Source organism: Pezoporus wallicus, unplaced genomic scaffold (genome assembly GCF_028554395.1).
Source record: "Pezoporus wallicus isolate ANWC-B61680 ecotype Strahan unplaced genomic scaffold, APGP_CSIRO_Pwel_v1 scaffold_3294, whole genome shotgun sequence".
NCBI lineage: Eukaryota > Metazoa > Chordata > Aves > Psittaciformes > Psittacidae > Pezoporus > Pezoporus wallicus.
In genome coordinates, this window is record NW_026635478.1 from 3,484,668 (window position 1) to 3,512,055 (window position 27,388).

At 41.1% G+C, this 27,388-nt stretch overlaps 1 protein-coding gene across 1 annotated transcript in view; it reads left to right on the forward strand.

The window, feature by feature from the left end:
• Nucleotides 1–27,388, forward strand: part of UTP20 (UTP20 small subunit processome component) — a 61,978-nt gene that overhangs the window by 511 nt on the left and 34,079 nt on the right. Inside the window, exons 2-27 of the mRNA XM_057425600.1 lie at nt 550–630; nt 1,402–1,468; nt 1,665–1,797; nt 2,153–2,341; nt 3,781–3,862; nt 4,934–5,071; nt 5,467–5,622; nt 6,182–6,328; nt 6,819–6,953; nt 8,302–8,379; nt 9,070–9,248; nt 11,128–11,283; nt 11,766–11,854; nt 14,228–14,333; nt 15,468–15,618; nt 16,038–16,100; nt 16,432–16,590; nt 17,563–17,639; nt 18,498–18,577; nt 19,249–19,492; nt 20,453–20,656; nt 22,464–22,554; nt 23,876–23,961; nt 24,519–24,644; nt 25,198–25,364; nt 25,872–26,080. Of these exons, the coding sequence (XP_057281583.1) occupies nt 550–630; nt 1,402–1,468; nt 1,665–1,797; nt 2,153–2,341; nt 3,781–3,862; nt 4,934–5,071; nt 5,467–5,622; nt 6,182–6,328; nt 6,819–6,953; nt 8,302–8,379; nt 9,070–9,248; nt 11,128–11,283; nt 11,766–11,854; nt 14,228–14,333; nt 15,468–15,618; nt 16,038–16,100; nt 16,432–16,590; nt 17,563–17,639; nt 18,498–18,577; nt 19,249–19,492; nt 20,453–20,656; nt 22,464–22,554; nt 23,876–23,961; nt 24,519–24,644; nt 25,198–25,364; nt 25,872–26,080 (3,393 nt within the window). The remainder of the gene's footprint in view (nt 1–549; nt 631–1,401; nt 1,469–1,664; nt 1,798–2,152; nt 2,342–3,780; nt 3,863–4,933; nt 5,072–5,466; nt 5,623–6,181; nt 6,329–6,818; nt 6,954–8,301; nt 8,380–9,069; nt 9,249–11,127; nt 11,284–11,765; nt 11,855–14,227; nt 14,334–15,467; nt 15,619–16,037; nt 16,101–16,431; nt 16,591–17,562; nt 17,640–18,497; nt 18,578–19,248; nt 19,493–20,452; nt 20,657–22,463; nt 22,555–23,875; nt 23,962–24,518; nt 24,645–25,197; nt 25,365–25,871; nt 26,081–27,388) is intronic.

Genomic DNA, 27,388 nt, shown 5'->3' on the forward strand with positions numbered 1-27,388 from the left:
AATCATCGGGTTCCTACCCCTGCCGCGGGCAGGGACACCTTCCAGTAGACCAGGTTGCTCCAAGGCCCATCCAGCCTGGCCTTGAACATTGCCAGGGGTGGGGCAGCTGGAGGTTCTTTGGGCAACCTGTGCCAGTGTCTCACCACCCTCACATTAAAGAGCCTCTTCCTTATGTCTAATCTGAATCTACCCTCTTTCACTTTAAAGCCATTATGCACTGTCCTATCGCTACATGTCCTTGTAATTTCGTTGCATCTTTTTGACTGTGTTGTGAAAACTTGTGGGCTGCGAGTCTTGGTTGTGCAGAGCAAGGGAGGAGAGCCTTGTTCATGGGCATTTTAAGCAGAGTTGGATTTTTTTTTGCCTTAAAACTTGTTAGTAGTAAGTAAATAAACTCATAAATCTGTAAATAGTAGGACTGTTTACAGATTGATGGGTACTGTGTGGCAGCCTGCCTTTAAAAGTGGGGGTTTCTGTTTGCAGAGTGTGCTATTAAGAGGGCTGTTCTCAGAACTGAGCATGAAACAAGTATATCTTTCTGTTTTACAGTTTCTTACCTTTTCGGAGCGCTTAAGCAATGTTAATATCAATATTATTCATCGGATTGACAGAACAGGAAGCTATGCTGAGGTGAGAACAGTAGTTGTGGTCATTTTCTGAAATCATATCACAAGTAGCTACACTAATGAGAGATTCCCATAAGACATTTATTCAGGAGGAATTTGGAAAGAAGCTCCTGCAAGAGTTGCCTTTCCTGGAGCCTTATTTAGTGCTTTGCTCCCCTCTATTCTTCCACCTACTTAGCAGTATTGTAGTAAGGACTCTTTGGCAGCCACCATCCTGATGGCTTCCATGTGGCTGGACCTGTGAGTGTTTCTGAGCATGGAAGACGCTGCTGTGGCAGTCGACACTCCTAGGTCTGGACCTGCAAAGATTTACAGGTGCTAAGCAGCTGCAGTATTCACAACAGATGTATAAAGCATGAGCATGTGTCTTTACAGGTCATAAAGAGGAGTCATTCACATGTGTCCTATAGATCATCATTGTGATTATAGTGTTCACTCAATAGGTGTGAAGATGGCAAAAGAAATCCCAAAGCATTTGTGCTGGCTGGGCTATGGCTCAGCATCTTATATTATGAAGGCCAGTCAACAGAGGTCTAAAAAGCAATTATATAAGCAAGTCTTGTCACCAGATAATATTTTCATATGTGTTTTGAACATAGCAAATTCTCATTTTCAGGGAAATTCCTTAGAACTTTTTGAAATGAAGTTATCAGGATTTGTTGAAATATTCTGAAAATGTTTAAGGCATTTGATAGTTTTCTTTATTTGAACCTCTCATCTTTGCAGGCTACATTCATTAGGGTTGGTAGCTGTTATTTTATCTTTGTTTTGACAGGAGGTTGAAACCTACTTTTCTGAAGGACTGCGAAAATGGAGGGAACTGAACCTCACTCAGCATTTTGGTATGACATTTTTATTCAGGTTTCCTGCTTGCCTTAAAGTGTTAAAATTTAAAATAAATTTCTTCTGCATCCAGAGCCCAGTGAGAGATTTTCTATTGATTGTTTTTTTGGACTGGGCACTGGGCGGCTATTATTCTTTGACATCCTACATCCAACTGGACTCATTTTCAGGGTTTTTCTTTTGTGCTTTGAACAGTGCAATTCTACAGTGAAGTGGCCAACAAATGCCAGTCCTTCAATCAGCTGGTCTATTACCAGAGTGCCATTGTGCAAAGCTTGAAGACACATTTGCAAGTTGAAGGCAGTCTTGCTTACCAACCCCTATTAGAGTAAGTATATGGTAAACAAAATGTAGTCAGAAGTCCTAATGGTATTAAAAGTAAGAATGACTCCTGTTGTGAGTGTTCTTTCTTTTTACTATACCTGAGGAAAATATAGTAGTGTTTTTGTTTGATGTTATTTACGTCTTCTTGTTTAAACTGTTACCTGCTTGGTTTTTAAAAAATTATAAGACTTTTGCCATCCACAGCTGCCTTATGGCTCCTCCCTTAAACGAAAGTGAGAAGTAAATGTGATGCTATCTTTCTTTCCAAAGAGACTGTGCTGGATTGTGTAACGTCCAACTGGTTTTTTGTTGGATTGTTTTTGCAGTGCACTAACATTTGTGTATTTTCTGAAATACAGTCTAGTGGTGCAGCTGGCTCGAGATCTTCAGACTGATTTCTATCCTCACTTTTGTGACTTCTTTCTGGCCATCACCAAGTTACTGGATACACAGGACACAGACCTGCTGGAATGGGCTTTCACCTCTCTTTCCTATCTCTACAAATACTTGTGGAGATTGATGGTGAAAGACATACACAACATATACAGGTAAAAGTTGTGTTTAATAACTGTCTTGATCAGCAGTCATTAGATGCTTTAGAAATGTAAATACTTAATGTTTAATACTTGTTAGCATACTTTCCCAGCTTTCTGAGAGACTCTGAGCCTTTTTATCATATACAGCTCCATTTGAGAGCCTGCTGACTTTTACAGGCCACTGTACGGGAGGAGGGATGTGGGTTGGGCTGCAGATTTGGGCTTTCGATCTCCTTTCCTCCTGTGGGAATTTGAGAGGAAGCATCCAGTTCAGCTGGGTGAACAAAGCTCAGAAAGACACTGGATTGTCAGAGTCATCTTGAAAATCTGTGACCAAGTCTGAATTCAACACAGGTCCCCTAAGTATCTGTCAGGTACCTCTGTCATAATTCCATAATTTCTGTCTTTCCGAGTTGCAGACACCTGGGCTTATGACATTGAATGAATTCCTCAAGTCTTTAATCATTCCTTGCCCAGTATTTTCTCCTTTATGTTTTTTCTTTCTTCCTGTCTGTTTAATGAGAGCAGATGAGATATGCAGTTTTATATGCTTTGAAACTCGTTGCCACAGGATGCTGTGGTTGTGGAAGGTCACTGTAGAGAAACTGACCCATCTGGAGGGAGTTACCAGATGCATAGGAGGCACTGCTGGCTTGAGGAGTCCCTGAGTTGTAGGTGGTTGAAGGCTGATCTACATGTGCTTGTCCTGTTTTTAAACATTTCACAGGCATCTGCTTCTGGCTGTTTTAGACTGATTACTGGTCTGGATGGACCTGTGGGCTGACCCAGTATGACTGCTTTTTCAATTTTACATTGCTGTAGTAGCAGTGCTCTTGTTTTTGTCAGCCGTTGTGTCCATATTGCTTCCTCCCAGTTTTGATTTGGAGCAGATGGAGCAAAAGAGGGGTTACAGATTTCCTCCCCAACCCAGTGAAAGCTATCAAGCATATTGAAAAAACTTCTGCTTGGTTTAAATCTGAGGCACCGCTCGCTCTGCACTGAATGTGTGGTGAGCCACATTCAACTGTTACTGATACTTACCAGCAGCATGCAAATATTTATCACCCCTGTAAATTTTATATCTTTAGAAACTTTTAAGTGCACAGGAGAGTCTGTGGCTTATCAAATCAGTTTCGGTTTACTTTCTGCTGCTGAGTATATATATTGAAAATTTTGATGCTGCATGTGAATCTGTGTGGATCCAGAAACTTCAAAGGTATTTCTGAATGTGGCTTAATTTGCCTGGTGTTATCATTTAACCTTCTTTGCAAAACTCTGTTCTTTATCCAGGGAAAGTGGGAAGGAATTGAGTTGAGGAAGGTATTTACCTTCTCTAGGAGGACAGATTCTTAGTGTTTGTAAAAAGTGGCAATGTAAACTGAAAAAATTTTGAACTCGGTGGCAATTCTTGCATTGCCTTTAAGACAATGGATTCTTTTGTGTCTCTGTAGCCTGTACAGCACCCTGCTGGCTCACCACAAGCTTCACATCAGAAACTTTGCTGCCGAAAGTTTTGTCTTTCTAATGAGAAAGGTAAGTGAGGTGTTTGTACTTTGAATCTATCTCCAGTCTGTGGTTGCTCTTGGATTCAATGTGTAATGTTGGGTTTTCACCAAAAAAGGGTTAACAAGGCCTGAAGTGGCATCCAGCATGTCATTTTTAGAGAGTATTTTACTGAGAATGTCATGCACATTGTATCAGCAGTGGTAAACCAGAGGTCTTGGTGTGCTCTGTTTTAAGAGCAATTAAACCACATGGCTGTGGTTGGTTTATCTAAAATGACTAGAAATGGTAGGGTAATCTTACAGAAGGAAGGCTTTAGTTTGTAAGTGCATATTTGCTCTCTTGACTTTTTCATGAATGCTTTAAGGCCTTTGTAGAAAGAAAATTCTCATGACAACCTTTTTGCACTCCTGAAAATCAAAGTATATAATGTTCCCAGGAATATCAGTCAAGATCAGACAGCAGATTTTCATGGAGTAAGGAATGGGAGTAGTAGTTTGGTTTTATTTAGTCAAAATACACAAAAGGCTGGATTTCTGAGACTGGCTAGCAAATCTGAGTATCCTCATTTTTGTCTAAGTTGAGAGACCTTAATAAAGCAAATGTGTTTGTTCATTTTCAGAAAATGCTGAACATCAAGTTAAATCCTCAGAAATGGAGGGCTTTAAAATCTTGGGCCAGAAGTCCTTGCAGTATTTCTGACTGTAGTTACAGTGTTGGATTACTTGATTCTCTAATCAGCTGCTACATGTCTCTTTGCACACCAGTGCAGCAACCTTTGTGTTTCAGTTGGGGTCAGTTTAATGGTGCATTTATGCACACATTTAAAATCATAAGAATAATCAAACCCACATATTTCAGCTGCAGTGACCTAAGTAGACCTGTGTACATCTTCGGGCCAGAGGTGCTGTAGTAACCGAATAGCTGATAATTTTCCTGCTTTCAATTTCCTTCTGTGGTTGCAGAAATAATGAGTTTGAACTGTTATGGGAAGGAGGGACTCGGAGAGTAACGTGGTGCTATGGAGCCAATTAATTGCCTCTATCCATCTGGCAGCTTTGAATAGAAGATAACCGTTTTTTTTCTCCTTATGTTTTGTAGGTGTCTGATAAAAATGCAATCTTCAATTTAATGCTTGGTGACCTGGGGGAGCATCCGGAGAAAGTGGAAGGTGTAGGACAGCTACTTTTTGAGATGTGCAAGGGTGTTCGAAACATGTTTCACTCCTGTGCAGAGATGGTAAGGACAAGAAAAGATTGTTGGTTTAAATGTTGCTGTAATGGGGCTTTAGGCAACTCTCAGTGAAACCACTGAGTGTTGTCGTGTTCACCTCGGTGGATGCTTGATGATAAGCATGCTGTTCATTGCATAACAGGATCTGAAAGCTGCCTTTTAAGAATATTCTTTGAGATAGAAAGGTTGTTTTTAGAAATTCCTGTGTAGTATTCTTATATATTAAAATAGAACTGCTTGCTGATGGTTCAGATTTTAAGTCATAACTTTTTTTTCCTGTAATTGTTCTACAAAGAATCAAACTCACTGGAATACTTTAGCACTATATACACTAATTAATTTTAGGATTGCTAGATTTATTTTCCAAGTATAAGGACATGATTTGCTCTTTTCCTGTGCAGGCCATGAAGTTAATTCTTTCAAAGCTGGGGCCTGTTACTGAAGAAGAAATTGAACTCCCATGGGTTACTGTAGGAGAAGCCTTTGAGCAGATGATCAGATCAGCTGTAGTGCATATCCATAAGGAGCATTTTGACATTGTCTTCAAGTGCCTGGAGGTATATTGGTGGTTTGTTGGGGGTATTTTTGTTTTTTTTTTTAATTCATCAGACTGAAAAAATCCTGTGCACTTATCAAGAAAAATACTCGTTTATATCCTCTGGACAGAAAGGGACACTAATGGGAGTGTTCCAGAGCAGTTATATTTACGTGTAGTGTAGTGATATGAGTAATCTCACAGAATCCATATCAGCATAATGATGCTTAAAAAGTACTTCTGATAATTCCAGTGAAAGCTGGGTGCTTCCGTACCATGGGCCGAGTACTTCTTCCTATTTTCTATGTAATCTATTGGCCTTTCAGGAGACCCTTGTCTAATGAGATATTTGTGTTTCTGTCCAAGCAATCTGGGGTGTGCGTTTTCACATAATGGGAATCACACGGTGTTTCTGCAAGGTTTAGTTTGTTGAACATGAACAAGAGTCAACAGTAGTTTGTTGGGCAGATGAGATGTTGATTCTTCAGAATCACTTTCAAGTAACAATAACTTACTTGAATAAGTTGCAGGGTCCGATAATTTCTCTGAAACGTTTTTGCTTTCGTTTTTCATTTAAACAGGGGTCACTCTTAGACTTACAGAGGAGAATAACTAAGGCCAATTGCTGTATGGTTTCAGAGCAGATGCAGAGGGTTCTGCAAGCTTATTTGATCCTAGTGGAACATGCAAATGGATCCAAAATCTCACTGCCTGAAGATGTCTGTCAGGTAGGTCAGACCATCACATTGGCTGTTGTGCCAGAGAATTATCAGTTGGTACAAAAAGGTGTGGTCAGCTGAAGCACTTTTACACGTTTCTGATGCATCATTTTGCTTAGGATTCGAGTTGAATGAACAGAGACCTTTATTCTGAGTATTGCTACCTCTCCAATCCACTGAGAATTTACCTCTGTACTGTAATTCTGGTGTGGTCCTTTAAATAAGCAAGGCTTCTGCTTCTAGAGACCAGTTCCTGCTTCTGTGAAGGAGATCCATATCAGTGATTAGAACAGTTGTAACAGATACACATATGTTTGACCCCATTAGGTTAAAATGTAGGTTTAGTGCCTTTAAACTTCGACAGGACTATTAGGATTCATTTCTGTGAAACAGTTCTTTAGAAAACCATGTCCTCCTGCTCCAAGTACTGTGCAGGTCATTCAGACCAAACAATCGCTGTCTTCATAGACAAATACCAGTTCTCTCTCTTTCATTTCAGATTTTAATAAAAATGTTACAAACACCAGGTCTCTCATCATCTTGCTGCAAGACCCTGCTGAAGACCATTTCTTCATTCCTGCTGGCCGAGAATGTTTTCTTACCTGATTCTTTGACCAAGGAAGCTATTGAGAAGGTAACAAGGACTGCTGCTTACAGCAAAAATCCTAGAGTTTAAGTTACATATAGCAGACTGATTTCGGGACATTCTCCTTCATGCCGGGAAATATACTGTAAGGTTCCCTTTAACATTTTTGCACAGATAAGGGAAAAGCTGCCTAATGCCTTAGTTTTTGCAATTAAAACTAGGTTCTGATTCAGACACCTACAGCCTCTGTAGATAATGGAGGGAGAACAGAGAAGGGACATGTTCTGCCTTAGGTTATAAAGTGGGTCATTGAGTTGGACTTAGTGAAAAAGGTACATTTTTTCACTAAGTTGCTAAGCATTTAGTGAGCTTGGCTTAGTTTTGTGAACAAGGTTCAGGTAAGTGGTTTCATTTCAAAAGTGCAAAGGTAGGCACATTTCAGTACTACCATTGCTCCTGAAGCATTGACAGGATTACCTGTATACATGCCTATCAAATGCAGCCTTGCAAAGGTTAATAGGAGATGCTACTATGGAGTCTGATTCTTCAGTTTTCTTATTACATTATAATTTTGGACCATAGTTGTACTGTGCGTGTAAACAATATTTGAAAGAAAAGATGTAATGTGATTTACAATGGGAAAACAAGGCTGTTGCAGTTGTTTGAAAAAGATCAAATTTCACCTGGTCTTCAACACGTCCTTGATTGTGTTGAAGTAAGATTGGTTCTGCCTGTGGCATGAGTCTAGTTTTGCTCAGGAAACACAGTCCTTCAAACATCTGAGGGTATTTGTGTGGGCTTCTATTAAGCAGGAGGCTTAAAGTTGTCCTTGTCTTCTGAAGGGTCTGGGGAGGGAATATCTGTGTGTGTATTTCTGTGTCGCACATCTTGGCATTGAGGAGCACTGATCCTGAGTATTTCAAAGGGCTGTTCCTATCTTGGCACCTTCAGAAGCACAGAGGTTGACTGACCATGAGGTGGTAAACTTTCTACAATCTACTGCACAGAAAAAATGCTGAATTGAAAAACCTTTTGAATCTAAGCTTTTTCGTAGCAGTTGGTGTGTCTTAAGTCTAGAACTTTCAGCTTACATTTTACACATCATACTAAAGAGGTAAGTAAGCTGACTTTGCACAGAGCCAGCTTGGATCCAGCAGGGTTTGTTAAAAATGACTGTGCTTGTCTGTATTTGACCCATCACTGGAAATAGTACTGCTGCGTGTGCCTAAACTGACAAACCCTGCCAGCTGGGAACAGAGAGCCAGGCTGGATGGCTCAGAATTCAAAGCATGGTTGATTCATAAACCAGAAAAAATGTCCCACAGGTAATGTAGTGTTTACTGTGAAATGTTTCTTGTTAATGTGTTCTTGTCAACCTTTCATTTGCATCTTGCAGGTATTTGCAAGTGGATTTGAACGGTGCTTTCTTTTGGACTTCTCTGAAGCAATGTTTATGATGGAGCAATTTGAGAGGGTACGTGGAGGCTTTTGTGCATTAGTTTATTTTTGTTGCCAAAAGGAAATCCATAGCATAGTTACCTGCCTTGCAAGCTGAAGCATTTTTGTATATTGACATGATGTTTATTTTAACTTCTGGCATAACCTGGTAAGAGCGAAAGAGATTACTTATGCCATTGTGTGGAAGTTTAGTAATGGTGATCGGGGTTGGAAAAGGTGACAGATACCTGTATACTCACAAAGAGAAGCTAGTCTGTTGGGAATTAAAAGGGTAGCCTTGTTTTGGGTGAGATGAAGAGGAGGAGTCCTGGAGAAGCTAAGTGGAAATGAAGAATAAGGGATGTCTGTAGGTCAGGCCTGGAACTGGTGACCTAGGAGAAATCAAATTCATGAAACAGAGTGGAGGTGAAAGTAAAGTCAGAGACTGGGAATGTCCTGGTGAGGCTAGATTTCAGGCAGAGTAAGTTTTTACATCAAATCACTGTACCTGCTGGGGTGGGAGGATGAGGATGTCTGTGTACTGGCTGGTGTCTTGGGGCACCAGGACTGATACGTCTGGTGCTTTGCAAATGCTCGTTTGTCACTGTTTGGATTCCTCTGTGGCTGGTGTCATGTGATTTTGGATTTGATCATGATTGAAGAGACCTACCAATCCTTGACTGGTTTTCTGCCTTTTTTTGTTTGTTTGTTTTTTTTGTCCCTTCAGCATTTTCTTCCATACTTTCTGACGTATATTGAGCATTGCTTCTCTGGCACAGATGCCCTTGCAAAGGATGAAGCAATGGCAATTCTGGCTAAACTCATTCTGGTGAAAGCAGAACCTCCTACCATTGGTTCAATGCCATTTGAAAAGTATCCTCTCATTTTCACTGAATCGTCTGTCAGGTGAGACTTCTCCAGTTTAGCAAACCTAGATGTGTCTGCATGGCTGCAGGCCTGAAGGCAGCACAGAGCTACATAAAGGTTGTTCTGCAGTTTTAGCCAAAGTGGTGTAAATGTCAGCATTGCTGGTAGATTTGCAAACCAAATGATACAGTAGGATCCCATTTTTTTTTTCTGAGATTATTAGAGAAGAGATACTCTGAAGAGGTTATTGCTGATACAAAAAGACTAGCAAGTGTTGCAGTAGGCGTGTGATGGGGATTTGTGACACTAACATGCATGCTGCATCCTCAGGCAGTTAATCTTTGTAGTGAGTGCTGCAGTCCAGGTTCTCATTATTATTAACCTGTTGCCTGTGGCCTGTCTGTCTTCCCTGTATGCATGTCTTGTCCAGGAGCTTTCTTGGCAGTAGTGGTATAATCTTAACATAGAACACAGCTGGGTACCAAAGGGCATGTAATTAATCCAGATATAGCATTGTGCTGGCACAGTGTGACTGTTAGTTGCAAAGCTATATTTATTGTAATGAAGTGGCTGCTTTCCTCCTGGAGCCTCTAGATTTGGAGTAACTGTTGTCAAGCACAGAATGACCGTTGCTAATCTGCTGGTAACAATTGTTTTAATCATTCTAGTTCAGATAATTCAAAGCATTTACCTGCAGAGTGGTGATTTGTATTGCCTTTTATGTCAGGTTTTATCTTTCCTGAAAGCAATAACTGTGGGGTTTCCTAGTTTTATTTAATAGAATGGGACAGAAGGTTGAATCAGTATAATTACATTTGGTTTTCTTCCCTCGTTTTCTTTGTCTGATGATCTGTCTGGATTTCCAGTGATATGGAGTACTTAGCTGAGAGGACCTTGGTCCTACCTGGGACTTCTTTATGGTCCTGCAATGTCAGTGGCAGAAATTAGGGCTAGGAGACATCTCAAGAGTTGCATACCTCATCTGCTGCCTAGGATGGAATTAGCAAGTCCTGAACCAGTCCTGAAAGATGTCCGACCGAATTGTTATTAAATACTCCAAATCTGGAGGTTCCAAAGCTGCGCCTGGCAGCCTGTGCCAGTACCTTACTGTTTTCATGATTACACAGGTGTTTGTTTGGGTTTTTTTTACCAGTCCTCAGTGTATGAACTAAACTTCCTTTATTGCAGTTTAAATTCATTGTGTTTATCTGCTGGGAACACAAAAAGCAAAATATTTTCTCTCTTTGTATGCAACTTTTACAAATACCAGGCCTTGATCATCAGAAACATCTGAAATCTTCTTTCGGTGGACCACAGTCTTAATTCCTTGAGGTTTCACTTGTAAATTTTGTTTTTGAAACCTCTAATGGCTCTGTTTTTATTGAAGGGTGGATCCTATGCAGCTTCTAACTGCCCTCTTACAAGCACACTGGGTGGAAAGATAGCTGTCCAAGAGGTGTGAAGTACTCCACTTCATATGTCCCAGTATGATGTTAACCCTTTCTGCCTGCAGATGGGCTTGTGGATTTGAGCTTAGCTTGAGACTCCTTTTAAGTCGCCAGACTTTTAATTCACTGGTTGTTTTCTGTCATTCATTAGTTCATTGGTTATTAACAATAATCTCAGAGATGACTCTCAGGTGCTTCTAGAGGCTATATGTCCTGCTTATGAAGGTATCCAACTGAGAACTACTATCTTCCCTTCTAGAAATATTTGAACTTGAAATACAGACCTGACACTTCCTGTGGGCCATGTTTGGTGCTTCTTATCATGACTAGTTAATGTTTTGTGCTGTGGAGGACATTAGAAATAAAAAAAATCCCTTAGGTTGTACAAGTCCTTTTTGCTAGAAGTAGCAAACGTAACTTTGAACACTGTGGGAGGAAGTGGTTACTAAAACATTTGCTTTTATTTTTAGCTCTAATACAAGGCAACAAACAAGTAAAAGACAAGGAGGAAAGGCAGAAGAATTGGTGTTGGATCATGTATTGTCTTTAATCCATTTACCAGAGAAAGAAGACATCACTGACCTTTCACAGCCTTGGGTTGCCTTGGTTGTACTGCCACATATTAGGTAAGGGGTATTCTAAGGTACTGTTGTTATGTATTTATGTAATACTTGTCTAGTTGAAATCAGTGTCTGTCAGAAATCATTGTACTAAGGGAAGGACAATAATTACTAACCCTAGTTTGGGGAAACAGGTTAGAAGGAAAAAAAAATGCTGTGTGGAAGTGCCATGAGTAAATGACAGTAGTAGAGTCAGGAATAGGATATCCATTTCTTGATTGCCTACTCCTTAATTTTAGTACTTTAGTACATAGAAATGTTAATGACATGTTTCAGTTTCTGTGTTTTAAGCCCTGACCTCTAGAAGGTGCAGTGAATGCTACAAGTTAAATTGTGAATCGGAAATAACAAAAATGGTTTGCTGCTTGTTTCAGACTTGGGGTGAGCTATCTGTAATGTAATAAAAGATAGATGTCAAAGAAAGCTTTCCTATGCACGTAGCTGTCAGTGTCACATAGAGATAAAGTCTTCCCATTTATTTTGGACAGATCAATGGACAAAACAAACACTCTGCACCGTGTGACAAATTTCATAGACTCTCTCTTCACAGCCATTGACAAAGGAAGCCTCTGCAAAGGTCAGTTATGGTTATTTCCTGTTTATTTGCTTTTTATTGATACATAGATATATGTAAAGAGTTTTTCTGATGACATAAAGCATGAAAATGAATAGCAGTAGTATTGTATTCAAATCTGTTGACAAGCTCAAGTGAAACTAGAAAAGCAAAGCTTGGGAGGAAACACCCTCCAGCAAAGGATTCTGCATTTGCTGTTGATAATAATAATGGGGCAGCAAATGTTCTGCAAAGTGAAAGACAGATAATTGGGAAGGAAAAGAAGGAAGTGGGAAAATGAAAGGATGAAGATCAATCTAAACCAGAAGCAATCAAGTGAAGGAGAGACTATTGACTGACAAACTCCAGCTGGACTGTTCCAGATCTATAGTGCAAAGTTGGGGACATTACCATCACTGACCTCAGTGATAGCACCAATTCTAAAACGTTCATCTTTCCTCCAGGCATTGGTTGTCATTGATCATCTTCCTTCTCTGGCTGGGAAAAAAAAAGGGGTTTTAACTGTGCTCGCATTATACAGTGCAGTTGTTAATGAGGGAGATTGCAAGTGTTGGAAATCCCCAGGTTCGCTTAGTTTGAAAGGGCTTTTCCAGAGTCTGGTCTTTTCCCTTAATAATGCCTCTGTTAACATTCCTAAATCTATCTGCCAACTGGCTCTCTTGCTTTTCCTTCTCTAGTCTTTGTCAAGCATGGTCCTGCTGAATTTAGCCCTTTTTTCTGATCTGTTTGCAGGGTTTGCATGCTGTCATGATTATTTACTGGCAATATAGTTACTGTCAAAAAAGGCATACCCAAACTTTCTTTTCTTGGGTCTCATGTCAGCTCTGCAGCAGCTCTATGTGCATGCAAGAGGCATGCTGTTGTTTCTTCCTTTGCCTATAAGAGAAAACAAATGCAACCTCAGTCCTACAATTCTGCATCCTGTTGTCCCATCTTACACTTTTTGCTTGATTTTCCTCACCTTCCTCCCAGACTAGGGTTCCTGGACACTTTCTTCATCCTTTGGCTTTCTTTCCAGCTCCATGATCTCTGCAATTCCTTCACATTCTACTAGGACTCCAGTCTCCTCTGCCAGCCCGTGCAAGGCACACCCCCAGCCCTGTGCTCCCTATTTGACTTGCCGGGCCTCTGAGGCAAACTGCAGCCCCCAGAACCAGCTGTCTTTCTGCGGTTGTTGTGGAGTGCAGGGAAGATGGCTTGCTCTGGGACAGAGCAGCAGCAAGATAACCCTGCAGCTGTTACGGGATAACTGCCTGTATGGAAGTGGTTACCCCTATTGATCATAAAAGTGTGTCTGTAATGAAGTAGGAGTTGCCATCTTTGTCCAGCATAGACATACTACTGCCAGATGGTATGAATATTGGGAACCTGTGCCCCTACACTAAGAAGCTTCATTCTGCCATTACGTGCTGTTCTCCTCTCTTTGAGGAGCTCCTTGTGGACATTAATGGTGAGCAGGATTCAGCACATACCTGGCGAATGGAGCAACTTGGAATAGAGGGACATTTTCAAATGAATAAATGGAAAATAAGCGCTCACTTCCCCTTCTCTACCATGGTAGTTGGCAGTGTGTAAGAAAATTATATTCTTTAAAAACTTTATTCAGTTTGCCTGGTTTAGGAACAGTGTTCTGCTTGGGAACAGACAAAGGAAAGGGAATGTTTTTTAATATTTTTTTTTTTTAACAACCTACTTGCTGACTTTGAAGTGTCAGGGGGAAGGAATTGCCCTTCCCCTTTCTTGCCTAGAAGTGCTTTAACTCTCCTGTGCTTCTGGAAAACCCTCCATCCCTAAAGGAGGCTGAGAGGTTTAGGAAGGAGACATGATTGCCGTAGCAAAGTTCAGCAAACCCTCCTTCCATGCACTAACAAATATTCAGTTTTTAAGTATCGGAACGGCTTTGTAGATCTCGTACTGTGCATTGCTGAAGTGCCAGAATTTATAGGCACCTGTGTGGTAGCATCAGTATATATTTTTGCTTCTCTTTTGCTGCATTCATATCAACTTGGGCAGCATTTCTTCATTTCTGAGTATCATTTATAGCATAGAGCTATCTGAGACTCCTGCAACAGTGTTTACCTCCAGATCTCTGTTCTCTGTATATGCAGGTGTGATAGAAACAGATGCAAACTGGGAGCTGCTCACAGATTTCTGTGCTGGCTTGCAAAAATAAGTAGGCACTTACTTTGATAGCCAGAGGACCGTTTCCTTTACGGTTATGATAATGGTTAGGAAATACACATGCCATTTCTGGGATCCATATATTATCCTATTTCTGTGACTCCAGCCATTTCAGGATGGGCAATCACCATACAAACACAAGTCGTTGAGAGCTGAGTAAATATACAGGCTGTTCTTGTTCTCTCCCTGCTCCAGGAAGCCTGTTTGTGGCCTGCCAAGCTGTAAGCACTCTCCTTAGTTTGGCAGAATCTTCTGAAATACTCCATTTGTTACCTGTGGAGCGTGTCAAGAGCTTGGTGACGTAAGTAAACTCTGCCTGTTCTGTGATCTTTTCATGATTTTCCAATGCGCAGTGAGTTTACTTTGCCTTAATGTAGGCAAAAATGCTTCTTTGTGTGTTGCCCATTCTGTTTACGCCGATGCGTTGCTTCAGTATTGTGGTTATGTAAGATAGCAGTGCTGTAGGCACTGTTTGTAGAACCGGGTAGATGTAGTGCCTGTTCAGTGATATTTTCTCTGCAAACTGAAGTTTTCTGAGGTTCAGGGTAGTGTGCCAAATATGCTTGTTATAGTTTCACCTAGGATCGCCAAGCTTAGTAACTGTATGTTACATTATGATGATAAAAGAGATAGGAAAGTGCTTTCTGAGTTGTGTCAGTAGCCTCAAATGCTGCAGTCTGTGGTAGTGTTGGGATTCCACCACTCCCTGCACAGTGGGAGGAGGTTTTGTATGCTTCATTTTATTTATTGTAACTCTGTTCTGCTTATAATTAGCACACATAACTGAGAGGCTGGAGGGATCGAGGAAGGTCAGTCTCCAGCAAATCCTGCTGAACTTGTCTCCCATTGTTGTGCTGGAGCATCTCCAAGTCTTCAGTGGCTTGAGCTTCCAAACATCCTGTTCAGTTAGGAAATCATGGTGCCCATGTCTGAGGCATGGAGATGAAACAGCTTGCCCAGATCAGACAGGAAGTCTTAGCAGGGAGCTTCAGTCTAGTGTTTTTCTGACACCTTTGGGCTTGGGGTGAAACCCACCTAAAGCAAGGGCTGAAAGTAGCAGAAGGAGGTTTCCCTGTGGGCAGGCAGGACTCCTCATATCTCAGCTAGGCCTGGCTTATTTTCTTTCAGTTGAAGTTGACCACTGACTGGGTACCTGGGGGAGGACAGGTCCAGCCTTGCTATCCTGAGCTTGACAAGCCCGATTAATACAAAGGAGGAATCTCATGCCTCTTGGGCTCTCATGTGTTATTGGGCTTTGAGGCAGCAGGCCAGCGTGCCGATGAAGTCTGACTTCACTGGGCTGCTGGTGCCAGTAGAGTCTGAAGTCACATGGAATTTTCATCTTAATACTGTTACCGTCACTACTGCCTTATTTTCAAATATTTATATTGTTGCAGTGCTCTCCATATGCTAATAAAACACTCTGTTGTTCTAGTGCTTTCCCTTCAGACCCCTCTGCACTGCTGTTGGCTGATCTCTATTACACAAGGTTAGCATTCTGTGGCTGCCAGGAGCCCCTTTCCCAAGGGAACCTAATGGACTTGTTTGAGAAGTTGCATCCTAATATTTCCACTGGTGTTTCTAAGGTAATCTGCTTTTTTGAGCACATGCAAGATAATTTGTATTTTAACAATGTAACTTAAGTAAACTGAGTTAAGTGACGAAGACTGAAAGGCGAAACATGAGATTGTGTAAAACTTTACTTCTGTGGTATCTGTTTAGGACTGCGTCCATTTCTAAGAGGTTGCTGTGGGGCATGAGTTGTTAACTTTTAGACCTGCAAGGCTTGCCTCTTCCCTTAGGGTGAAGCAGAGTAGCAGCCTAACGTATTCATTTTGAATTGCCTACTAGACTACTGGACCTCATCCATTTCTCAGCTCTGGGAGGAACCTAGTGAAATCAGCCTTCAGTGCAAAATGTTAACCTCTGTGTAGATGTGTATGTATCTGCATATGTAGCCTGCATTCTCCTGCATGCTTCTGACATATGTTTCCACTTTGGATAGGTCCGGCTATTGACTGTTCGAATTCTAAACCATTTTGAGAATCCACCTTCTACACAGATTGAGGTAGGGCTAAAACTTTACATGCAGCATTTCGAAGCCATCTTTGTTTGATGTTGTGTGTTAACTGTTTTCCACTTTGCAGAAAAAAAGAATGTGTTTGGTAGAGGTTGTCCTCTGCTTTTGTGCTTTCACATTCCAGTTTTATCTGTTTGTCTTCCTGCCTCCTGATATTTTCTGATGTGTGAGTTTTGATGCCTAAGTGGTGGAACTAGAGCAAGTCTCTCAACTTTGTTCTTTGATCCAAAAATGGCTGGGACTCTGGTCAATTCTGTTGAAATACCTTTCAATGAGAAAAGGATACTCTTAATAAAATGCATGTCACTTGTTTGTTCAGGGTGACAGCACAGGCAAACTCCAGACAGTATTTGCCATATTACTTCAAGCAGAACTTGTGCCAGCGACAGTGAACGATTACAGGGAGAAGCTTCTCTATTTGAGGAAACTAAGATGTGATATAGTGCAGCCTGCAATACCAAGTGGATCTTTGCAGGAGGTAAGTAGTTAAAGTCAAAAAGCAGTTGTCTCATTCCTTTATTCCAAGAGAGCATTCTCTGCTCCATCACATGGATTGCAGAGCTTTTAATGAGCATTCATTAAAAAATCAGTGAGCTCTCAGATTATGTTTTAGAATACTTGGTAGAGATCAGAGCTGCCATTGTGTTTAGGACTGTTGTTTTCTTGGATATTTAGTAGAACAACAGTAGTATCTTGATAAATGGCTCACAACCAGATTAGTCAGGTTTTGATATGAACTCCCATATGTGAACTCCCATCTGTCATTGCAGATCCTAGCTTCTGGATCTTGCTGCAGAATGAAAATCTTGTGCACCTGTGACTGTTGAATCTCCTCTGCTGCTGAGCTAAAGGGGATTTCACTTTCTGGATGTTGGAACGGTCACAGTTTTACTAGTTAAATGATCGTGGATTTGGTGGGAGGGTTTTTTTTTTATTACTGTTATTTTTCTGGCTGTTGCTGTACCTGTATAAATTTTTTACATTGACTTGTAAGTTCCTGTGAACAAGGACTGTAGATCAGTTCTACTGCATGTAGGTGAGCAAGGAGCCTGTCTGGAGGCCATGCTTCTAGTCCTAGTTCAATGAAGACTCCTCAGGGCAAACTTTCCTCTTTCTGAGGTCCCTAATGCTGCTATAGCAGCCCTGAAGTTTGAGAGGGAGGCAGGCAAGCCATATCGTCTGCTGGGCTGAACTGCTTTTTGCACATTCACAGTGTAGGTATGGTGACAGGATCTCAGTGCAGCTTATAGTAAAAGCTCTAGATTTCCTCATGCAGCTATGAGATAATGAGTGATGCAGTGTGTTATGTGCTTCATAACTTGTCACACTTCTGAGAACAACTTTGATCATCCTTTCCTCTTTGAGACAAAAAAAGGTTAAGAGAAGGCTGATTGGTCTTCAAGATACGGTTTTTTACATCTCAACGAGATGGTACTGTGTGTCATTCTAGGTGCCTCTTCGGTATTTGCTAGGAATGCTTTATATTAACTTCAGCCCTCTGTGGGATCCTGTCATTGAACTCATAACGTGAGTATATGCAGTTGGGTGCTGCAATCTGTGGTTGTCTTACAGAACATTCTTTCCATTTTTTTGTGAACAAAAGCTTAGCTAAAAATGTCCACTTTGAAGATATTTGTGCAGGATAACCTTCATGTGAAATGTTCTGGAACACATTTGATCTCAAATCACAATCTTGTATGTACTGATACTTGGTTTCTGATTTTTTCTTACTATTAAAGGGAATTCACAATGAGTATAGTCAAATAGCATCAGAATTTTCAAAAGTAGCAGGATTTGATTAGTGTTTCACAAATGCTTAAAGGAACAAGAAGTTCCTCTCAGTTAATTCTGTCTGACTTTTCTGCCCTTACTGGAAAACCTCTAAATCCTACTAACGAGAGGGAAGACTTACCATGGTGACAGCTGAGCTAAATGTCGACATCAGTGTCTGCTTTCAGCATGACTTTTTGTTTTTTTCCCTCTGTTGTATGATTAATGAGGATGGGATTTTCTTCTTCAAACTAGAAAATTAATTAAAAAATATTGAACTAGCTCTTTGAAAGATATGCCCATACTAATTCTTCCTTTAGTTCTAAATGATGTTACTTTACAGAAGTCAGTAGAAATCTTGAGAACATTTTTACTCAATTTAAGCTCATTTGAAGTCATGAGATACAACCAGATTATTTTAATAGCAATTGACGTATGGGATACATGAGTAAAGGCAAGGAAGTGCTACATCTGTGTTGTGCAGATGTCCTCTCTTCGGACACCCACATTAAAGCAGTGATCAAAGCGTACTTGTACTGGTGTACTAGACTGTACTAGTGATGCATGGGTTTTTTTATTTTCTTTTTAATTTCATGCTGTCTTACACTTCATTAGTTCTCATGCAAAGGAAATGGAGAATAAACAATTCTGGAAGGTTTTCTATGAACATTTGGAGAGAGCTGCTACCTATGCTGGTAAGTCACAGCTCCTAATCATTATTCTAACAGTAACACAGCTAACTGTGAGTGACATGACTGTTTTTATGTGCCCCAAATTTATGTGTGATGGGGGAATTCAGGTTCTTGACTACCACCATCATGTCTAGCGCAGGAATAGAGAGATCTGGGAGAAAACTGTGTCTCCTTCTGTCCTAAACACCAAGAAGAAGACAAAAAAGGTGCCTGCATTTCAGGAGGGAGTTGCAGATTTTGGGAAGCCATGCAGCAGTTTTGTCCCTGCATAAGGTGACTGCCCAGACTGATCAGAAGCAATCACAAAACCTGTATAATTGGGCTGACCATTTTTCTGCTCCATAGATTGTGTGGAAGTCCTGCAAACAGTGTCTTTCTTGAGTGTACTCTTGAGGTTTACCTATGGGTGCATGGCATCTGTGATTTCATGATAGAGCCATGAGCACACAACCATTTGCGGACTTCTCTGTTATTCAAGAAAATTGAGGTTAGCTGAGGCTGTAAGGCACCCTAGAGTACTTTCTAAGCAGTGGAGATCTTTTGTGTCAGTGTTAAATACAGGCGTCTAAACAGTTACATGTCACCAAAAGTATTACTTTTGTAATGGGGGGCTGATCCCTTACTACTGGCAATTATGAAGTAACCTGAAGAGCTTTTCTTCTTCTGTTCTATAGAAATGGAGCTGCAGAATGAACTAGATGAACAGGAGGAAACCATTGCTGAAACAGAAAGTGAGAAGATGCCAGAAGGAGGGGTGGGGGCTGTCTTCCTGGAGCAGCTGAGGACTAGAACAGATTGCAGTGAGCGGCTGGACCACACAAACTTCCGTTTTCTATTGTGGAAAGCACTGGATAAGTTTCCAGACAGAGTGGAGCCTAGGTCGAGGGAACTTTCTCCTCTTCTTTTGAGATTTGTTAGGTAGGTAAGATTTATTTTTCAGTTGAGAGGACATTGCTTTCATTTGTTGCTGAGCTTTAAAACTATGGCTGTCCCATTATAGACCTTTATTTCCTGAGTGCATGGCTGGTGAGATGTCTGCTTCCAGTTAAGGTAACCTTTTGATTGGAATGTCAATTCTGTTAGAAACATCACAGAAGAAGCAGGCTGAAATGAAATGGCAGTTTCTGCTGCTCAGTCTCTTATTTATTGACTTCCCTCTGTCACAGCCTCTTTACTTCATTAGGGAGTGATTTCAGTGGAAATAAAGATCCTTTTTTTAAAAAAAAAAAAGAAAATGCATTTTAATTTGGAATCACAGAAAGTGAAGTATTTTTCCCAAGATGAGGAAAATACTGGGTTTGTTAGAGGCTAATTCAGTTTCATGCCTCGGGAGGGAGAGCTTGCATATGTGCGTATATCAGATAATACAGATAGTATGATGCACATGGAGTAGGTGTGATCTCATGCAAGGGAAGGTTTCTGATATTCATTTCCTGTAATTAGAAAATCTATCTTTTGCTTCCCTTCCTGGAAAAATTGAACCACTCTGTAGTAAGTTAGTTTCTTCACTTAGTATCACACTGCCATAATCATTGTTCATCTGCCCATCTGAGCAAACGCAACCCCCATGCCCTCCACATAACTTTACAAACCTCTAGTATTTCAGTGATTCATGTCTCTCTTCTCTCCACCAAGTACCTCCAGTCTCCTTTAGGGTATTTGGCCCACTGCCTTATATCCTGCAACTTCTAGGCATAAGAGCATACACTTGCTGAAATATACTTTGGGAATTTTTAGCCATATAGTATCCCAAGACACAGTGCCATTAATAATGAGAATGGGGGTTTGGGGGGGGGGGGAATTGGTTGTTCTTGTCCTGAAACCCTGAAAAATGCTGTGCTTTGTAATCCCTTCCTCTTTTTTTTTTTTTAAACACAGAAATGAGTACTACCCAGCAGATTCATTGGTGGCTCCGTCTCAGGATCTCAGAAAGAGAACTAGTGATTCAGTAGCAGCAAAAGAAATACCTGGTGAAGAGGTGAATGATGTTCCTATGGAGGAGGAGGAGGAAGAAGAAAAGGAAGAAGGGGAACCAGTTACTGTGGGACTACCAAAAAGGAAAACAAGAAGAGCTGCTGCTAAGTAAGTATTTTTAGTTTTTTCTTGCTAGTGTTTTCACAGAAAGACAGATTCAGCAACTCATATCGAGATAAAAGCTGTTTTTATATATTCCTTTTTCTTGTTTTGCTTGCACCTCATTATTTTTCAGTGGACTGTAAGCACCTTAGAGTCAGAAACTCTGCCTGCACAGTATTAGATATCCAAAGACTCTGCCTAGGCTTTATCATTATCTCATTACCTGCTGACAGTCTGTGGTTTGTTACTTTAAGCTGAAATTACATGGTATTTTGAAGTTTTTGGAGGCTATTGTATCTGCATTCCCCTGGGTTCTCTGTGTGTATCTGTTTGTCTTTTAAAACCGTAGGTATTGCCAAGCACTTCAAAAAATAAGACTTCAGACTGGGATTCTGCCATTGCCTACCTGTTATCAGTCTTGATCCTGGTTAGGATTTTTTGTCTTTAGGGACAAAGAGGTTTTTTTAGGTGGTGTTTTACACTGAAGCTACATGTTGTTGTAATGTCATTGCAGTGCTGAATACATGGAGAAAGTGACTCTTTGTATGAAGTCTCCACAATTTGTCTAATCTGAGTCTTTTTACCCCGATGACCTCTGTCAAATGTCCATTAGAAATACACCACAAGGGTTTGTATTTTGCCACTTTTTCTGGAAGGGATGGGCCTTGTAATGACAGAGAACTTTAAAATGTCACCTTACATGTTGGATCACATTTGATATATAATCTGAATTGTCATTTAATCCCAGGTATTTTATAGGTGTTTCATTTTATTCCCAGATTCTGGCTTGTAACTGAGCAAATGAGCAGCAATTCAAACATAGTGACAGTCCAAGATCTGTGTTTTGGTTTGTTTCTTTTTTAAGCCTTCATCTCAAAATGTCCGTGTACTTAAGTGGAAACATTAGTGCTGGTAGCAGTAACAAAGGCATAAAAGATTTACTGGAGGTGTATTATTGAGTTCTGGAGTGACCTCCCTTCATCTTTCCCCTGTGTGGTTCATACAGTTAGGCTTGTGCCACAGTAGAAGAGCCCTCGGCCCGCAAGGGCTAGCTGAGGCAGAAGGAGGACCCTTGCCTGCCCCAGGCTCAGGGTGGAGTTATTGGAAGGTGTCCTACTTGTCCTTTGGCTGATCCCAGCCACGGAGGAGAGTGGCCCAGCCCAAGTGGCAGGAGAGTTCAGTGTAAATTGCCAGAGGGTGCAACTGGATGCAGAAAGTCTCTACTAGCCCCACAGCGCATCTGGTAGAGATCTCACACCTTCCTTATCTAGGTCATCTCTCTCTGCTCCCACATAGTGGAGGTGGAGCAGATGTGGGATGACACTGCCACTTCTAGAGGAACTAACTCCCCTCTGTGCTTGCCTGGTGTAAATCCAGCACAGTCTGTTGCTAAATGCAGCCTTTCATGTTGATAGGAGCAAAATGACCACCAGTTAAGGACAAGTGAATAAATAGAGGTAAATTTATCTGTTGGTGTTCCAGGCTGGTCTGGCAGAGAGAAGCAAGCTGCATTCTGATTGATTATATTCCTTTGACATGAGAAGCTGAGCCCATCTAGTGCTGCTGAGGAAATGGCCCTCTCTATGCCATTAAATTATGTCTGGAAGGAGGTGCTTAGGAGTGGGAAGAGGATTCCTCTTGCTGTGTCTCTGAAATGGAGGCATGTAGACTAAGGATCCTCTTGTGTTGTGCTGGCTTTGCGTTGTTTGGTTTTTTTTTCTTTCTTGTTAATTTTAATGAAACTTCTGAAATAGCTTATAATAATGCAGGATTATGTCTTCTGGTCATTTTAAACCAATGTTTTCTTTTACAGGCAACTAATAGCCCACTTACAAGTTTTCTCTAAATTCTCAAATCCTCGTGCATTGTATCTGGAACAGAAGTTGAATGCGTTATATATCCAGGTGATGCTTGCCTATCTTCTTAGTAAAATACTGAACAGATGTGTACAAAATAGTGTGTGAAGAACAGCCTGATGTAAGAGAGATTACTTCATCATTTACCGTTCTTCATTTGTGTCTTAACATATGTATTTTCATGTCTGGTGTGCCCATCTGGCATAGGGGCATCATGGTGAAGTGACCTTTGATTTTGGCCTGTGCTGTTTGGTGGCAGATTGAAGAACTGATAGGGATGCTACTTGGGGAGATGATTTGCATGTCTTAGGGTCTAGGTTACAAGGAGTAATCTTTAAAAGGGGCAAATCTCAGTGAGACTTTCCATATCAAATTCTAAGAGTATTTTGTGTTTTTCATGGGAAAGAAATAGGGATGTCTTTGGGTGGTTTGAGTAGTCCGGTTTTTAATCCAGTCTTCCCAGGTACACAACTGGTAACTAGTTTGTAAGTTGAAAATGCAGGCTGACAGTCCAAAAAACAATTCATAGAATCATAGAATAGTTAGGGTTGGAAAGGACCTTCAAATCATCAAGTTCCAACCCCCCTGCCATGGGCAGGGACACCTCCCACTAAACCATATCACCCAAGGCTCTGTCTAGCCTGGCCTTGAACACCACTAGGGATGGAGCATTCACATCTTCCCTGGGCAACCCATTCCAGTGCCTCACCACCCTCACAGTAAAGAACTTCCTCCTTATATCTAATCTGAACTTCCCTTGTTTAAGTTTTAACCCGTTACCCCTTGTCCTATCACTACAGTCCCTAATGAAGAGTCCCTCCCTAGCATCCTTACAGGCCCCCTTCAGATACGGAAAGGCTACTAGGTCTCCACACAGCCTTCTCTTCTCCAGGCTGAACAGCCCCAACTTTCTCAGCCTGTCTTCATACAGGAGGTGCTCCAGTCCCCTGATCATCCTCATGGCCCTCCTCTGGACTTTTTCCATCAGTTCCATGTCCTTTTTATGTTGAAGACACCAGAACTGTACACAGTGCTCCAAGTGAGGTCTCACGAGAGCAGAGTAGAGGGGCAGGATCACCTCCTTCAGCCTTATTATGAAAAAACGAATGTTACAACTATCCTATGTGCATGGTGTGTGTGTGGGGGGGTGTGTGTGTGTGTGTGTATGCATGAACTACCAGCAGCCATGTGCGCTTTTTTTGAGTGACAGTTGTGTGTTTGCTTCTTGGCTTTATACTGGCAACACACACATTCTGTTTCCATTTTAAGTTAGTCCAAAACCTGCTTGAGCTCTGGGTTGTTTCACTATTTTCAGTAAGCACTTCTTCTTCTAGATAGGGACTTATTTTCTTTCTTTTCACATTTGCAGTTACTGTCCCATCAAGACCAGAATGTACAGAGAATAGCTCTTGACTGTATAATGACATACAAGCATCCTCATCTACTGCCATACAGGTAAAAGCTTTATATTATTTTAGCATGCGTGAATGAGCTTCCTGTCATACCAGAAGCCTGCTCGGGGTCAGTTCCCTCAAAGAGAGAATTGTATTTGTTGAAAACAAATGAATAAATTTTAATTTTAGCCAGCTGTATATTTCCTATCTATAACAGGAAATAAGGTCTTGAGGTTGGTCAGTGTCTCTTTTTTTGTTTACAGGAAAATGGCAACACTTTCATTCTGTCCCAGAATAGTGTGTGCTTAGTAGTTACATCATTTTCAAAGACGTCTTTGTACTGGTGATACATAACCATGCAAAGAAAGTGACAGCATAAAACTGTAGTTTGTGGTTGAATAATCTCTTCAGAACGTGTCCAGGAGGTAATTTCCTAAATAAGTGGTTTGAACTTGCTGCCTTTTAAATATTTTTTTTTATTAAAGGGTGGGAACATAGTCCTTTAGTATTTTATGTACAGCATAGATTAGATAAGTAGGCAATTAGGTATAGACGTGTGTGTATTTCTGTTCATTTTTATAACCCTACCTGCCTTCAAATAACGTTTTTTACTTTCAGAGAGAATTTGCAAAGGCTACTGGAGGACAAGAGTTTTAAGGAAGAAATAGTCCATTTCAGTATTTCTGAGAACACTGCTGTTGTAAAAATGGAGCATCGACCAGATCTCATCCCTGTTCTTATGAGGTGTGTCATAGAGTGAGGATTTAAGTTTCATGTCAAAGCACCATAAGCAGAGATACAATGCTACTGCTTCTCATTTTAAACAGTTGAGATAAACCTATGGTTAATGGTATAGTTTGACAACTTGGTTTGTGATGTTCAATAGGGCTTCCTTATTAACACATTTATGTAGTGCATTACGCAGATGGTGTTTTCTTTAAGAGCGGCTTTTTGGTAAATACTGTTTCTGTTAAGGCTTACAGAGAACTGTGAGAATATTTCAGTTCTCTGAGTATTGCCACTTATTTTTAAAGATAAGTGATGCAAGTTGTTGTGCAGATAACTCGTTTGTACCCGAAGTCTCCAGCAAAGCTTCCACTGCAGTAGTAGAAGCAGAGCCTTCGCTGGGATGTTTTCTGGGCAATGTGTATTAATTCAGTGGAGACCCTGAAGGGGGGACCTCCACTCAGCTTGTGCTCCCTAAAGAATATTTTTAAATAGTTTCTCCCGCAGAATAAGAGGCTAGGAAACAGATGGCTTGCTGAAAGCTAATGCAACCTCTTTTTGGCTCTTGAAGAATTCTCTATGGCAGAATGAGAAACAAAACAGGGAGCAAGACACAGGGCAAGTCTTTGGCGGGCACTCGCATGTCAATCGTTCTGCGATTTCTTGCCGGCTCACTGCCAGAAGAGATACGGATGTTCTTGGATCTACTCTTTGAAGCTGTGAAGCAATTCAGTGATGGTAGGTTTGGGCAGTAGAACCTGGGATATGGTGCTTTCTGGCCTGTAGAGATGGAGGAGGATAAATGCTGTTATGTGCTTCAGTTTTTCTCTTAACAGTGCCTTGGAAGGATGAAAGTAAACTTTTAATATGGATGGGGATTCCCCTGAGTTTTTCCTTACAAAGCAGGATTGCTCTATTCTACAGGTCCAAGGTCAGAAAACTTAATGACTTGCTACAGCTGTGCAAGTAAGCTGTAGCAGGCCAGGAATGAGCAATCACTGGCATCATAGGTTAGCCTGCATATGATGGCTATAAACAGAGGTTGTAAAGCGTTCTGATACTGTAGCAGTGTGAGTCTGAGTGTCACAGAGAGATGGAGACCCAAAGTTGTGCTTATTTAAAAAGCAGAATGAGAGGATCTGTAATTTAGGGCTGGATTATGCTATTTTTCATTGAAAATTATTTTCAGTAGTAGGTATCTTCATGGTACTTCTAGATAAGTTGCTGTCCCTTTGCTAATCACAGGGCCTTGCCAGACTGCAGTGCTTCGAAGTATGTCAGAGCTGGATTTAGCTAAAGTCCTGCCTCTTGGCCGTCAGCATAGTCTCTTCAATGGTCTCGAAGTTGTGTTGAAAAACATGGGACGTTTGATCCATCAGTACCTGCCTGAAATTCTACAGATTCTGCTGTGCATGACAGCTGTGGTATCCTGCATCCTCCAGCAAAGAGAAAAGGTACAAAATATGCAAATGATATAAAAAAAAACATGTAAATTAAATTCTTTTCTCTCCTCCTCTGCTTAGCTTGCACATGTACACACACCTTCACTGGCTCAGGTAAAGATAAGTTTAATGCCAGCATTGAGTGAAGCTTTGCCAGTTAGATATTTGTCAAAAGAGGGGCCACTGATATTTATCTGAAAGTGCAACAGGGCTCAGGCAATGCAGGTGGAGTTAATGTATTTAGAAAACTGTTTGGACTGCATTTTTGAGTTACTGAAGAGAGACTTGGAGGTGATCTCTCTGCATTGCTACCTGCCTGCTCTGTGGAGAGATGGGCATGAGGGACAGCTAAATGATTTGTTGTAAGGATGTGACAAGATCTTATGGCAGGAAGTTGAAATTGTCCTCAAAGGTGTAGTTTCTTGGCTGCAAGCATAAAGCATTTAAACAGGGAAAGGAGAGGATTTAAAGTTCCTTACCTGGGGACTTCAGATCAAAACTTGGTTTTGAGATGTTTTGTGGCAGTGCTAGACCCAAGGATGATCACAGTGATTATCTGCAGTGGTTGTCTCTTGTGGTATGCAGGGAGAACATGGCTACCAGCCATGCTTTCAGCACTCTAGAATTGTGTTCAGCTCTGTATCAGGAGTAGTCATGCTGATCCAGTGTCACAATCTGGGTCTCAGTCAGATATCTGTAGAGCACTGTGAATGTTTCTTCCCTTGCTGTGCAATGGCTGTACATGCAGAAAGGGTCAGGTGAGGAAAACATTCTGTTAAAGATTGGCTGCACCTAAAGATGGGGCACGTGGGCTCCTGTTGCACAGGAGAGCAGTGCAGAGGTCCCTTGGCTCTAGCCCAGCTAGCGCAGGGGGCCTGTTGCCAGCTGTTGGGAAACTATGACATTGAGCCAAGCTTTTCTGTCTTTCTGAAACTAGTGCTTTGCCAGGCTTCAGTCCAAATAGGAAAAGGAAAGCTTGAGTCAGGTCTGCTGCAGAGTCTGATCATACTTTAGGTGTGAAACAAGCAAACCACACAGTCATCATCATCACTATGGTGTTGAAAGGAATTATGAGATGATAGACTTGAGCAAGTGGTGCGTTGAAAGGAACTATGTGATGATAGACTGAGCAAGTGGTGTTAGGTAATGAATGTTTTGTCACCATGCGCATGTGGTCTTGCCAAAACTCATTTGTGAGCATCCGAGGTTAGAATTTGTCTTGAAAACAGTCCATCAGACAAAGCAAGCCCTTGCAGTCAGGTGGCATCCAAGGTCCCATAACTGCCTGCAGGCTGCACATACATAACTATCTTCACTTAT